Source organism: Scardinius erythrophthalmus (genome assembly GCF_964197995.2).
Source record: "Scardinius erythrophthalmus genome assembly, chromosome: 17".
Classification (NCBI taxonomy): Eukaryota; Metazoa; Chordata; class Actinopteri; order Cypriniformes; family Leuciscidae; genus Scardinius; species Scardinius erythrophthalmus.
Window position 1 is genome coordinate 6,919,107 of NC_138237.1, and position 15,657 is coordinate 6,934,763.

Sequence of the window (15,657 nt, forward strand, 5' to 3'; positions counted from 1 at the left end):
CTTAAAGGGATTATTCACCCAAAAAATGAAATACTGTCATCAATTACTCGCCCTCGTGTCCCTCCAAACCATTAAGACTTTCTTTCATCTTCAGAACACAAATGAAGATCTTTTTGATGAAATCTGAGAGATTTCTGCCCCCATTTTGACACTTCAAAGAGTTGATAAAGAGATTGTAAACTAATCCATATGAATTGAGCGGTTTGAAGAGTTTATATGATGAAGAGATTGAATTCAGGCTTTTATTCACATATAAACATTCATCAACTCACACATCAGTTGTGGTAAACAGAAGCTCAAGCATGTTCACTTGACCTGTGTGAACCAATGAGGTTCATTCTCGTGTTGAGCTGGTGTTTATGTTCGCTGATCGATGTTTATCTGTGAATAAAAGCCTAAATTAAATCTGTTCATCATATAAAGCGATCGAGTCTCTTCAGAAGATTTCGACTAACCGCTCAATTCATATGGATTAGTTTTTACAATCTCTTTATGAACTTTTTGAAGCGTCAAAGTGTCGATGGCGGGACAGAAAGCTCTCAGATTTCATGAATGAAGATGAATGAATTTAGGTCTTCGGGTCTTTAAGTCTTACGGATTTGGAACGACATGAGGGAGAGTAATTAATGACAGAATTTTCATTTTAATGTGAACTATCCCTTTAACACAGAATGCAGGAACATTTATGAAAAAATAATAAATGCAAAGAGAAACAGCTGAAAATTTTATTTGAAAATAAACAGCACTTTATTTCTGATCCACATGTTTCTGTGGGCATTGGGTCCAGATGAGAAGACGAAACTCCATCATCCGGTCTTGTGATTTCAAGACTTCCAGCACGCCGACAATGACAACAGTATTCCCAGCGAGAGCCGTTCCCGGCTGTACTCAAGAGGCACAGTTCCATATTAAACGCTTCAGGTTTCCATTATACAAGCAACACGGCATTGATGCAGCCGTCGTTTTCTGGGTTATTCGTCACCTGGGCATATTTACCTGAAACACATCATCACATTTCATTTTTCACTCTGAAACACATTTCTAAGTATTGCATAGACGGAAAAACGAAGAGCCAAGCAGACTCACCCCAGATGACCTTCCCGCCCTGCGTGACCAATCCGAGCTCGCTGACGTTGACCTCGATGACCGTTCCCTTGGTGATGACGCCCAGCGTAGTGTACAGCGTGGAGGAAGGGTTCTTCTTCACCCCCAGGATGGGCAAACAGAACGTGGCCTTCAGCTCAGGATGAGTGACGTGTGCCTTCTTAAACCTCAGACCCTGGAGACATTTACAATCACAACTCCCTTAATATACAGACATATGTGTGTGTGTGTGTCTGAATGTATGTTTATATTATGTATGTATGCGAAGTTGTTTATTAATGTTAACTTAAGGGACCTTGTAAAGCGTATATATATATATATATTTTATAATATATTATATTATATATGACCCTGGACCACAAAACCAGTCTAAGGGGTATTTTTTTTTTAAATTGAGATTTATACATCATATGAATAAATAAGCTTTCCATTGATGTATGGTTTATTATACGACAATATTTGGCCGAGATACAACTATTGAAAATCTGGAATCTGAGGGTGCAAAAAAAATCTAAATATTAAGAAAATCTCCTTTAAAGTTGTACATTTCTGTTGCCGATTTTGCTGCATCCACTCACAAAAATATATATTTTTTTTATATATTTAAGGTAGGAAATTTACTAAATATCTTCATGGAACATGATCTTTACTTAATATCCTAATGATTTTTGGCATAAAAGAAAATCCCATATAATGTATTGTTGGCCATTGCCACAAATATACCCGTGCGACTTATGACTGGTTTTGTGGTCAAGGGTCACATATATACATATACATATATATATATATACATATATATATATATATATATATATATATATATATATATATATATACACACACATATATATATATATATATATACACATATATATATATATACACATATATACATATATATATACACATATATACATATATATACACATATATACATATATATATACACATATATACATATATATATACACATATATACATATATATATATACATATATACATACACACATACACATACACACATACACATATACACATACACATATACACATACACATATACACATATACATATATACATATACATATATACATACATATATACATACATATATACATACATATATACATACATATATACATACATATATATATACATATATATATATATATATATATATATATATATATATATATATATATATACACACATACACACACACATACACACATATATATATATTATATATATATAAAAAGATGCACATTTATTTAGCCTTTCTATTATCACAACTCACTCAATATAATATTTTTATCCATATTGCCCAGCCCAAGAGTGCTTATGTGATATTTTACCATAGGTCTGATGAAGCGCTCATATTTGGGCGGTTTGCGTGTGAAACCGTCTCCTACGAAACAGACTTTGGTCACCATTCTCTTCCAGGCCTTTTTCTGTCTCTTTCCTGTGCGGATGACCTTCAGAACCTCGGTTTCACCCTGGGCTCGGACCTTCGGTAAAGGAACTTCCCACTTTCCCTAAAGAAACACATCAAACAAACACTATGCTTAGTAACGACACCAGATAGGACAAGACAACATGAAATGGCAGTTTTACTTCTGTGATATAACACACTTCTAAACAAAACAGGATATTACATTAGAAACAAAAATTAAAATGAGGGACGGGACTTGATTTAATCGACTGATAACCGACTGGATTGGTCGAATTTTATGTTTATTTTTTTCTTGCACGTTCCTTTGAACATTACCAAAAGATAAAGCAGAATCTTCTAGCTTTCACTTAATTGATTCATATATTTGCTCAGGTACAAGTTGGTTATTATTGTTAACAAAAACTATTAAAAACACTTCTGTTAATTGAAATAAAATAAAATACAATTTAAATATTAGTTTTAGCTAATTCAAAATATTAATAAAACTATAGAAAACTAAAATAAAAACTAAAAGAACACTGGGCACAACAGGACTGACATTTAAATCCCCCCTGTAGTCAATAACTGTATCCCTTAAAACTCATCTTTGATAATCAAAATGACATATGTAAATGTTTTTCATGTGAAAAATAATTTCTTCATGCCTTAAAATAGCTTGAATGTAACTCTACACCCTTGCCTCATTTAGTATACGCGGAGTCATGAATATGCAAATTAGCCCCGCCTCCACTCACTCACACCAGCTCGGATTACCTGATCCACTCGCTCGACTTTACTGTAGTAAACGCTGCACAATGCCAAGTGGAAATACCGGTTTAATTCAGCCATATATGTTTGAACCAGAAACTTTCAGAAGAGGAAGAGTGAATTATACAGGCTCGTCTACAAGTCGATGTATCAGAATGGTGATGCGTTTTAAGTAACCCTCTCTACAACGTCGGACACGTAACGGTAATTAATGTGATTAGCCTTTTGCCTTTATCAAACAGCTAATAATGTGTTGCTAATGTTACACAAACCATGTTTGTCACACAGCTGCCTTCTAACAATCAGCATCCTTACAAACGCTTCAAACATCACAGAACATCAGTGGAGAAAAGCCCAACACATGACGGGATTGGTTACACGGTTGTTACAGATTTTGTGGTTGTTGATTTTCACCACAGGGGGTCTTTAATATCATAAATCTGCTGTCTGATTGGATACTCACAGCCTTCTCTTTCCTCTTCTGTTTGATCATATTGGAGAGGACTTTGGCGCGTGATTGGCCCTCTCTGTCCAGCAAGTACGCTGGCACCGCCCCTTCTGGTGTCTTATCATCGTCCTTCTGTTTGCTCTTCCTCTGCTCGTGCATCTTAATGCTGTAACGCAAATAAATATGCAACAGGTCATCAAACCTCCTTGACATTTAGCCTATATCTCAAGCAAAGTGAAGCTGGCAGGAAGTAAAGCTCACGTCTTCTTCATCTGGATCTTCTCAGCGTGTCTCTGTTTGTGGTAGAGTTTGGCTTTGAGGCCGATCATCTTTCTGGCTTTGTGCGAGCGCTCGTGCGCCTCACGGCTTTCCTTCTTTCTCTTTCTCTCGTGGTGGTCCAGACGATAGCCATGGCGCTTGCGGTGTAACTCGATGTGCTCGTTCTGAGGCTGTAGACAAACACAGAAAACTACATGAATACTTGATTTTGTCTGTAGGTTTAACTCTTACATTTACACTCAGTTGTAATACTGACTATTAAATGTTTTCCCAAATATGAATCTACGCCCATAACTGAACTTACTGAGTCCACTTTCCTCCAGCTATATTGAATATACAGGTAGTCATGGGAAATATATCACTCTATGTAATATTACGCATTACAAATCAAAGTGCAAGCAAATAGCCAGATATAAACAAAGATAACAGGCCTGATCTCTTCAACTGTGGTTTGTAAAAACAATATCAGATGAATCACAAATATTATAAGCTCTGCCTTCATAGTAATGAGCCACAGTTCTTGCATAATGCAACTAAGGTAATATGGTATAATTAATATAAACGGGGAAAAATATGGCTAGACATTAGAACAATCTATAGTTTATGGCATATGATATATTTGGTATACGATATAGGCTATATATATATATATAAATACACACAGTACTGGTCAAAAGTTATAGAATGAGCATATTAGGAATACATTGTATTTTAAAGTATATTAAAATACAAAACCATTACTTTAAATTGTAATAATATTTCACAAAATTAGTTTTTTACTGTATTTTTGATCAAATAAATGCAGGCTTGATGAGCAGAAGAGACATCTTTTAAAAACATTAAAAATAGATGTATGCAATAGTATGTATGTATACACATAACGTTATATAGAGTCATAACAAAAAAGAAAATTCATAACAAAAACCATAGGTTGATCTGTAGTGTGTATAGTATGTAGTTACGTATATATACAATATATAATATAGATTATTACGCACACATATGACTCATACGAAACATAAACACACACAGCCACATGTCAGCCAGACTCGCACTAAACAAAGACATTTACACGACACTGGCTGAATTTTTCTCCTTACCATGATGTGATCTGTGGTGTTGAAGTGTTTATAGAGCTGTCAGGAGTTGTTTAACTCGCTGTTTGGTGTCTACCTCTGATATTTTGATGGTTTTATTTAAGACTCGAGTTCGCGATGTTCTTCACTCAGAGTCTGTTCATAGAGGAAGCGCGCCTGTGAAAAGCCTCCGGTCACAATCAACAGCAACATCTGCAGTGCAAACCTAAGTCTGTTTTGAGTATTAACCACCCTTGATATATATTCTGAAAATAAATATATTAAATATATGTTTAATAATGTAGGAGTTAATGTCCATGGTGCAAAATAGCAAATAATTCAGTGTTTGCAAATAAGGAACCAAATATTGAGTTTTTGTTCTCTCCGGGATCATTGTAGACGTGACACACATAGGACAGCATGGCTGATGAACCTCCAGTGAAGAAAAATAAACCAAATCAACCCCCAAATAAAGAGGTTTGAACTTATTTGGTGTTTTTCACATTACTGTGGTCGTGATTTAAATTTGAAGCTATAAAATGAAAACCATAACCAAGCTGTTTTGTTTCACATTAGTGATTTAAAGCTAATAAATACCATGTTTATGTCAGTTTAATGTCACGTGTTTATAATATTTCAATTTGCAGGGTGAAGAGAGATTAAACTGGAGGAAATGGAAAGGACAAAGTAAGTGACATCTTGAAAATATTCTACATTTACAGAAACGATTTTGACATCAAGCTGGAATTCCTATTTCGTATCAAAAATGTCTCAGAAAGGCAAAAGACGCATTGTTTATAGCCATAAATAATCCAAAAATGTGTTGTGTTTTGTATATTTGACCCATCAAGGCTTTTATGGCTCATATTGTATGATGTAGTGAAAATATGGAGCTCTCTAAACACTTCAATTTTAATCAGAGGCTCAAACTGAGCAAAAATATGCAATTTTATGCAGATTCTGATATTTATAAGGACAAAAATTAAGATGAAATTCTAAAGATTCTATTGTAATTCAATGAGCTCTTTATAACAGTATAACATGCATGCATATAAATAGCAGTCATCACTCTATATAATATATATATATATATATATATAATAATATACCTTGATATTATAAGATGATATTTTAAATGCTTAGTTTAATGATCAAAGCTCTGTAGTTTTAAAACATATAATGCAATGCAATGCAATGATGATTGAGAGAGGAACAAATAAACCTTCCTCAAAAAGCCTGATGATCATATTTGATACTCACATTTGAACATGATTTTTTATAATAAATTAGGTCTGGATACTCAAGTAAACCTAAGTTGCTTCAGTCCAGTAAGTGTTCATCTTGAAATATCATTGATCTTGTTTACATTTATAAAAAGATGTCTCAGCAAAAAGACACGTTAAGACGTTTTTACAACTATACCAAAAGGCCTTTTACTTGCTAAAAGTCTAAACTATCAATCAGACGACAGAAGGCAAGTAGTAGATTGTTTGAAACTATTTTTTTTGATCATGTTGCTACTTTAGAGGCCTTAAAAATGATTTAATGTATCAAAAATGACACAGGATGCACAAGGGTTAAGATCATGATTTAAAGCTCCTCTCACGGTCATATTAAAGTGTGTCTTCATCCCCAGAGAAGGAGGAGAAGAGACAACGCAAAGAGAGCAAGCTCATCCAGCAGCTGGAGAAACAGAAGCAGAAGCAGGAGAAAGAGGAGGAAAATAAGCAGCAGGTTCAGCATGAAGAGAAGGAAAGTAAAGGTGAGAGAGCTTTGGTATATTCAAAATTGCAAACTTTCACAGCTAAATTGTGTACGTCCCTATATAATGTGTACTAGACCAGGGCTTTTCAATCTTTTACATGCCACAGACTCCCAGAGTGGCCCAACTATAAACTTTTATCTCAGAATTTCTATGATAATATGAATTGTTGTAACACAGAGATTAATTAAACTGTGTGGTTGTAAAGCAGTTTCATACGTTTTTACATGACAACGGCTCTCTCTGGCTCAGAACACAGATCTGAATGAACCGCTGTGATGTCAAAGGTGTAATACTTGTCAAAGGTGTAATAGACTATGGCAAGCCGTTTTAACTTTTATTCATTTCCAGGATATGAATCCTTGATATCAACAATTCAATTTTCACTGATAGTTATTGATATCAGGTATTAGATTTCTACTAGTAACAATGGCTATTTTTGATATCAGAAATTACATTTCCACTAGTAACAATGATCATTCTTTATATCAACAATTAAATTTTCACTAGTTAAAATGATCATTCTTGATATCAAGAATTGAATTTCAACTAGTAAAAACTATAATTCTTGATATCTGTAATTGTATTTTCACTAGTGAAATGTCACCATAGGCTGCCATTCAAAATCAATTGTTGATATCAAGAATTGATTTCTTACTAGTTAAAATTCCAGTTTCACATATCAGAAATACAATTCTTACTAGTAAAAACATTTATTTTTGATATGAATTCAATTGTCACTAGTTGAAATGTCTATTCTTGATATCAACAATTGAATTGCGACTAGTAACAATGTTCATTTTTGATATCAATAATTCCATTTTCACTAGTGACAATGTTCATTTCTGATATCATGAATGTGATTGTTACTAGTAAGAAAGCCATTTTAGATATCTGAAATTATATTGATATCAGAAATACATTTTCAGATATCAAAAATTAAAATTTTTACTAGTAGCAGTTCAATTGTTGATAGCAAGAATAGACATTTCAACTAGTGACAATTGAATTCTTGATATCAGTAATTCGCATTTTTACTAGTAACAGTGTAATTATTGATCATAATTAATTATTATGGCAGCCTATGGTGACATTTCACTAGTGAAAATATAATTACAGATATCAACAATTAAATTGTTGATATCAAAAATGTAATTCTTGATATCAGCAATTCATATCCTGGAAATGAATAAAAGTTCAAACGGCTTGCCATAAATAGACACAGACAAATCGTTGTCATTTAGGAATAAGATCGCATGGGTGTTTAACGATTAATCGTGCAGCTCTGCAATATATAGTACAATAAAACCGTACTAATTTGTCTTGTCAGGTCGTGTGTATACGTTGAGCGTGGCTTTGCCTGGTTCAGTGATGGATAATGCTCAGTCCCCGGAGCTGCGGACGTACCTGGCGGGTCAGATCGCCCGGGCCTGTGGCGTGTTCTGTGTGGACGAGGTGGTCATATTTGACGAGCTGGGCGAGGACGCAAAGTGAGTTTTCTTTGATTACACAACCCTGCATATTAACAACAAATTCTGTGATTTGCCTAATATTACCTAATTTGATGATGCCGAGTTAAAAAATATCAGTAAAAGTCATTACGTATAGGTTACATCACATACAGGTTGAATGTTAAGACTGAAGATATTTCATATATGTATGTGCATCTCAGTTTATCAAAATAAGAGAAGCAGTCAAATGTTAACGATTTTGGTTTTAATTACAAGTATTAAAATAGGTATAATTTAGATTACAATCTGCAAAATATGTTCAGTTTTAATGTCAATTAGATGAAATATAAAATGCCCATTTAATGTCAAAGAACTTTATGTAAACACAAGGTTATAAATGGGCTTTTTTTCACAAAATCTGTCATTTTCTGTCACTGTTTGGATGTAGTAAAACACCCACAGATGTAGCCGAAAACATCTGGTTCATGTTTGCATTTTCTTCTGTCACTGGCATATAATTCTGACCTTGAAATCATGGATTAGGCATTAAATAATTAGCCTGGCTCCGCCCTCCTACATACTTCCGCTCAATTTCATTTTCCTTCAGTACTACGTCTGGGACTGCTGTATATTCTTAGGTTTCCAGAAACAATTTTTTTGTAGGACCAATCAGCGAATAGAGGGAGTGGCTGAGAACGATGACGTTGATGTGATCACACACATGACTAGCGTCGCGTCGGCCAATAGTGAGCCTACGTGTGACGTACAACACACAGACGCGCTGCTTTATCAAGACTCGAGGAACAGAGGGAGGAAATGAATAGTGGAATAAAGTCGGTTTTTTTGTTTGTTTTTGCGCACAAAAAGTATTCTCGTCGCTTTATAAACTTTATAAAAGACAGACATCTTATTCTAAACATAATCCTCTGATCATTCGGACGACCACACGTTAGCGAATGGCTATGGCAGATCCTGAGTGACTCTGGGCAGATCCAATAGTTTTGAACTTTAACAGAGAACCCGCCTACAAGGAAGTAAACGTTTCTCAATGGAGCGAGGCCAGACTCTCTGTACAAATGAAATGTACGAGAGTCTGGTAGAACCAGGCTATTAAATAATGCCATACAAATGAAAATCGGCTGATAATTGAGCAAATGTTTGGATATTAAGGGAAAATATAAGACTACTTTACCTTGGAAATGGTTGTCAAAAGCAAAAGTTCTACAAATTGTACATAATATGTGATAAAGTGTGATGTGTTAAAGCAAAACAGGCACTATTTTTTTTAATTAGCACCCCAATATTAGTTCGAAACAAGTATAGGATTTCATTCAGCAAATATGATGCAGTGTTATCAATATGAATGCCCAGTCCAAGCTTCAAAACATCTTAATATTTCAGGAGTGTTGAGGGAGAGTTCAAAGGCATTGGAAAGAAAGGCCAGGCCTGCGTCCAGCTCGCACGCATCTTGCAATACCTCGAGTGTCCACAGTGAGTGCTGTCACTATCAGATTTATGTCATATTAATGTGCACGTAGACGTTCAGGCATCACATCTGTGTTGTGTGCAGATATCTGCGGAAATCTTTCTTCCCGAAGCATCCAGACCTGCAGTTTGCTGGTGAGTATCACATAATCTAACACCCATCCTGTTTTAGAGATCCGAATGTTTGCGTAATCAGTTCAAACGTGTGTGTGTTTCAGGTCTGTTGAATCCTCTGGACAGCCCGCATCACATGCGCATGGACGAGGAGGCGGAGTTTCGAGAGGGGGTGGTGCTCGATCGGCCAAGCAAACCGGGGAAAGGGTCCTTCGTTAACTGCGGGATGAGGAAGGTGTGTGTTTAAAGACACACAGACTGATTGGCCTTTCAGTGAACTGGACAGAAACTCAATCTCTTTATTCTATCTACAGGAAGTTCAGATCGATAAACAGCTTAAAACGGGACTGAGAGTGACTGTACGGCTCAACAAGAGCCAAAACAAAGGTATACACACACTGTTGTGTATTATATTATATTTATCTACTATCATTGTGTTTATTAATATTTCGAAATTGCTTTTATTTTATAGCTATTATATATTAATTTATGAACTTTACAACAGTGTTTGAAATGAATTGAAACAGTATTGAACTGAATTGAGCTGAATAGTGACACTATTGTCTTCTGCTTATCAGCTGAAATAGAATTTGTTTCATAACCAATTCATTAAAACTGTTATTTTCCTGTTTATTACTTTATTACTGTTGACTAGTTTCACTTTTATTTCAATTAGGGTTCATCTAATTTTTCTTATTTCTGTTAACAATGTGTTTTATAGTTTGAGTTCATATCATATTATCTTTAATTTATTAAACATAAACTATAGGATATATATAATCATAAACACGCTGGTTCTTAGCACAAATAGTTTTTTTATTCACTTTGTTATTCCTCTAGTTATTTAGCCATAGAGTTCAACAGTCGGGTTCTGGAAGTAAAAACTCCATTAATTTTCTCCAGAGAGAAATTTAATTTTAACCATAATTTATAAACCTTTAAATACAGCCTTACTGTGAGCTACATGGTTGTTAATCGATGGTATTTGCTTTTGTAGAAGCCGTAAGTTCGCATTATTTCAACTTAAGCCTGTTTTATACTTCTGCGTCGAACTGCCGCCGTAGCTACGTCGTAGGCTTTGTGTAGCGCGCGTACCCTACGGCGTACCCTGACGTGCACCTCTCCAAAAATGTAACAACGCGTCAATTCTACGCGGACACAAGCGCGGTGATTGGTCTGCCAGAACCCCTCCCTCGGGGTTTCACATGCTCCCTAGGTGCGCGTCAACGCGGACAACGACACAGAAGTATAAATTAAAACCAACACGTTGCCTACGGCGTATAGGCTCCGGCGTAGGTCCGACGCAGAAGTATAATGAGGCCTTTAGTCTGTTTAACAGTGGAATTCCTGGTGAAAAACTACATTACCCATGATGCAGTGCAGAAAATTCCACCAATCAGAGAGTCGAAACAAGCAAAGAGCTCTTTACTCACTCCCATGAAGTGTGTTAGATCTCCCTACATTCTCAAAATACTGACATATTTGAATATATGCATGTTTTAAATATATTTTTTACTTAAAATGTGGAAAAATACTTCTGCTGAAAAAGTGGGCGGCCACTAATGCACTAGCATAGTGGCTAATGAATCTGAAGTCTTGCACATTCACAGAAATAGCTTACTTCTGCTTTGAAAAATAAGGTGGAAACTAGAGCTAAAATAGTTTTGATATCTGTGTGTGTGTGTGTGTGTGTGTGTGTGTGTGTGTGTTTCAGAGGGGCGAGTGTATAAAGGTGTAGTTGTGGCTCCTCATGTCCCGAGGACTGAAGGTGGGCTGTACTGGGGATACAGCGTCCGACTGGCTCCCTGTCTCAGTGAGTTCTTCACATTTATTCATCCATTTCATTCTTAATTCTCCAGCAGCTGGTAAAGCTAAAGTGTGTTTGTGTTTGTGTAGGCGCTGTGTTCACGGAGTGTCCGTATAAAGACGGATATGATCTGACCATCGGCACATCAGAGAAAGGAAACAACGCAGATCACATCACTCTATCTCCATTCAAGTGAGTTTTGCATGGGTTTCTGCCTGAGTCTTATTTTATGGCTGATGAATGTATCTAAAACTGTCACTGGGACGTTTGCTATTAAATATTTTTAACTTATTCTAAACCTAAAGTAATTTTGACAAACTTTATCATTTGAAGGCTTTCAGACTCCAGTTTTCATATTTGGTGACTGTTTTCTGATATAGCAAAAGTAAACTATTCATGTGCATCAGAGTCACAAGTCGAGTTCAGACTTTTATTTTGAAATATACAATCATGAAAGATCGGTAGAAACCTCAGTTAGGTTTTATGGAGCCCTGCATATGACATACGGGGGAAAAAATATATATGGGGCCACGAATTAAGAATTAATTTCCCTTGTTTTATTAATTCGTTTCGAGGGCAAGAATTCATAATTCATGGCCACTATTTAACTCAAACAAGGGAATGAATTAGTAAATTGTGGCCATGAATTAAGAAGTTGTTCCCTTGTTTTGCTAAATCATGGCCACGCTGTAATTATTTTTTTTCACTTGATTTAGTTCAATTAAAACGAGGGAACTAATTAGTAAAACGTGGCCATGAATTAAGAATGTGTTCCCTCGTTTTACCTGATCATGGCCACACTGTAATATTTTGTTCCCTTGTTTTACTTAAATCTAAATGAGGGATTGAATTAGTACAACGTGACGACAATTAACAAATTAATAAGTCATGGGAATTAATTCTTAATTTGTGGCCACGATTTAGCTTAAACTAGGGAACAAACTAGTAAATCACGGCCACAATTTAATAAAACGGGGGAATAAATTCTTAATTGTGGCTATGATATATATTTTTTTGTCTGCGTGTCATGTGCAGAGCTCTGTACGTTTTCATGCTAAGTGTTCAAAAGATAACATTCAGGTTTAAAATATGAAGAAATATGATAGATTTTCCGTTTGCGATGCATCATGCCTTGCACATGACGTGTAATGCAAATTCTTTTTTGCATTGCCTTTTATGTGTTTATTAAAGGTTGGATTCAAATCAAATACTACCATACTGCCCATACTACTTCTGAATACAATGTCTACTTCTTAAACAGTGTGAATTGTATATAATTATATATATATCATTTCACTTCAATCATGTGAAACAAGTTGACTAGTGGAAAAGTTTGGTACTACGCCCAAACAAAATCTTACTAAAAGCTCATATTTTGAGATATCAACCTCAAATTTGGAACACAGCTTGTTTAGATTTATGGCTTTGATTTTTCTAGCAGTTTTAGCATAAAACATGTTTAGTACAATGTGTAACTTTTTTCACTTCAATAATCTGCCATGTCTGCTTTCAAAAGATACTAAACTTCGGCCTCTGTTTTATCTCTAATTATGACAATTTAAGTTGTAAATGTGGTTTTCATGTTTAAAAAGTTGGACTGACAGTTAACAGGTTTTAAATATGCTGTGTTTTAATTTGCTGAGAAATGAAACTCAACTTTGTTCTCTGTCAGGCACATGCTGGTGGTGTTCGGTGGTCTTCAGGGGTTGGAGGCCAGCGTTGATACCGATGAGAATCTGAGCGTCACTGAACCCAGCGTGCTCTTTGACCTTTACCTCAACACCTGTCCTGGGCAGGGCAGTCGCACCATCCGCACCGAGGTGAAAGAGAAAATGCATATTTCATTTAACCTTTAAAGGGATGGTATAATGCCCTTTTCACAAGATGTAAAATAAGTCTCTGATGTCCCAGAGTGTGTGTGTGAAGTTTTAGCTCAAAATACCCCACAGATATTTGTATATAACATGTTAAAATTGTCACTTTTTGAGGGTGAGCAAAAACGCAGTTTTTGTGTCTGTCCCTTTAAATGCAAATGAGCTGCTGCTCCCGGCACAGGGGGCGGAGCTTCAACAGCTTGTGTCCTGAAAACTTCAAAAACGTTTAGCCTTTATGTTCAAACCGGAGTCAGACAAAAATAGAGAGACTCAAGAAGAAGTGACAACATGTAGAAGCAACAGGACATTTCTGAATGGTTAGTTGGTGAATTTATGTAGCTTATGTGTAGTTATCTTCTAGTCATTGATTAGCATATTCTATCTATAAATCGTGTTCAGGGGGCGGGGTTTATGTAAATTTTAGGGTTGGTGATGTCACTAACTTGGGAGGAATGTTGTATAGTCTCTACCAGCCGTTTGTTGTAGTCCTTAAAAAGGAATTTCTTTAAAAGCAAATATCTCCCTTTGCTTTGAACTTTGAGTGTTGTAACTTTGCAGATGTTGTTTATGATCAAACAGCAACATTACACACTAACTAAAGTTAGAAAAGTGAAATCATAATCACCCACCCCTAATATAATACTAATGTACCAACTTGACAGGGTTTCATGTATAGTTTACTGCATTAGATGAGACATTTTTTCCTTAAAGAAAAATGATGTACTGTACCTGATATATATCCAAATGAATCGAGACATTTGTGTCAATACCCAGCCCTAGAAAATAAACCATATTTCCCCCCTTAGAAACGTTCATGTTTTCTTTCTTGTTTAACTGCTACAGTTCATGAAATGTTTTTGTCGTTCATACAGGAGGCCCTATTGATCAGTTTATCAGGACTCAGGGAGAAAATCGCAGCTGTATTTCCAGACCTGTCCAAAGGATGACCACAGGAAGTGCATGTGAAGGACTATAGGAAGTACAAGAAGTTGAGCAGACCAAGTGTGCAGTGCACTCAAATCTGTCTTTGAACTCATGAATTTAAAGTGTATACAACTTTTGCATTCTTTATCAATGTACATTTTGTGAATCATTTTGTATCGACTCTTTATTAGTTTGTATCCGTGAACTGTCATGAATATTGTTAGAATCATAAAAAAAAATGAAATCATGAAACTCAAAACTCCGTTTCAAAGATATACATTTATTTTTTTAAGACAGGCATGTAAAGAACATTCATAATGAGTGAAGAGCAAAACAGTCAGCTCATACTGTAATAATATTGCAACCATGAGTAATAATCATCATTCTCATAATAATCGTACATACTGATTTCAGTCTGAAACCCTGTGCAAATCAATTCATCTCAATACATTACCCACAATCCCTCTGCTCTTGTGCTTGTGCAGACGGTTGACTTTCAAGAACGAAATCAATGAAAACCAAATAAATATTCTGAAGGTTTCAACATTACAGGTGATAATCGAGATCATTTCAGGCAGGATGTGAAAATTAAAACGGTTTACAATGAAATATGTCATTCAAAGCTATGAGTTCTTCTCATGCTTGTTGATTTTTTTTTTTTACACTTGATTATTTTAGGCGACGTTGGAGATGCAAGATCAACTTGATGATCTTATGAACCCGAGCGGTTTTGTTATTTATCAGCGGATCAGCTGTTATTTATGGGTCTCGTACAAATCGAAGGCAAGACATTCAAAGCAGGACATTAGTTACCCCAGCTACCACTACCTGTTACCAACGACAACTTGAGTTCTCCAATGAAAGCACAGTGCCAGAAAAAGCGTCGTCCAATAAGAGCAGAGCATTTACAACAGTCATAAAATTTAGAATAAAGCGATTCAGTCATAGCGTGACATTTAAATGTGTGTTTGTACACTAACAGCTGTAGCCGGAAAAACTCAAGATTGTACAGCTGATCAATGACATCAGAACTACTTGGTAAAAAGGTCATAATAAACCGAAAGGCCTCTACACACCGCTGACACACTTTCAACGCGACTATTGTTTGTGTTGATGAATATAGTACATCTTT

At 35.6% G+C, this 15,657-nt stretch overlaps 2 protein-coding genes across 3 annotated transcripts; one reads left to right on the top strand and one right to left on the bottom strand.

Annotated features, from left to right (window-relative positions):
- Positions 1-711: 711 nt before the first annotated feature.
- On the bottom strand, positions 712-5,274 carry nsa2 (NSA2 ribosome biogenesis homolog). Its single transcript, XM_081391899.1, has 6 exons — positions 5,133-5,274; positions 4,015-4,202; positions 3,769-3,919; positions 2,461-2,640; positions 1,087-1,279; positions 712-996 (listed from the first exon to the last, which is right to left on the bottom strand). The coding sequence occupies exons 1-6, from the start codon at positions 5,133-5,135 to the stop codon at positions 929-931; spliced, it is 783 nt and encodes a 260-aa protein (XP_081248025.1). The 5' UTR covers positions 5,136-5,274; the 3' UTR covers positions 712-928.
- On the top strand, positions 5,037-15,127 carry spout1 (SPOUT domain containing methyltransferase 1). Of its 2 annotated transcripts, none has more exons than XM_081391897.1 (13): positions 5,037-5,338; positions 5,508-5,585; positions 5,756-5,795; positions 6,745-6,870; positions 8,201-8,360; positions 9,723-9,812; positions 9,892-9,941; positions 10,025-10,155; positions 10,235-10,307; positions 11,635-11,733; positions 11,817-11,919; positions 13,400-13,547; positions 14,474-15,127. In XM_081391897.1, the coding sequence occupies exons 2-13, from the start codon at positions 5,529-5,531 to the stop codon at positions 14,546-14,548; spliced, it is 1,152 nt and encodes a 383-aa protein (XP_081248023.1). In that variant the 5' UTR covers positions 5,037-5,338; positions 5,508-5,528; the 3' UTR covers positions 14,549-15,127. The 2 variants fall into 2 exon arrangements, with proteins under 2 accessions (XP_081248023.1, XP_081248024.1); XM_081391898.1 differs by lacking the exon at positions 5,037-5,338 and adding an exon at positions 6,399-6,436 and having other exon boundaries at positions 5,496-5,585; positions 14,474-15,073.
- Positions 15,128-15,657: the final 530 nt, after the last annotated feature.

Excerpts from the sequence above, each read along its gene's own strand:
- nsa2 (XM_081391899.1), bottom strand. Across the intron at positions 2,641-3,768 it reads AGAAGAGGAAAGAGAAGGCT|GGAAAGTGGGAAGTTCCTTT; the intron begins GTGAGTATCCAA and ends GTGTTTCTTTAG. Across the intron at positions 1,280-2,460 it reads AGCGCTTCATCAGACCTATG|GGTCTGAGGTTTAAGAAGGC; the intron begins GTAAAATATCAC and ends AAATGTCTCCAG.
- spout1 (XM_081391897.1), top strand. The coding sequence starts at position 5,529 with ATGGCTGATGAACCTCCAGTGAAGAAAAATAAACCAAATCAACCCCCA. Across the intron at positions 8,361-9,722 it reads GAGCTGGGCGAGGACGCAAA|GAGTGTTGAGGGAGAGTTCA; the intron begins GTGAGTTTTCTT and ends TTAATATTTCAG. Across the intron at positions 9,942-10,024 it reads TCCAGACCTGCAGTTTGCTG|GTCTGTTGAATCCTCTGGAC; the intron begins GTGAGTATCACA and ends TGTGTGTTTCAG.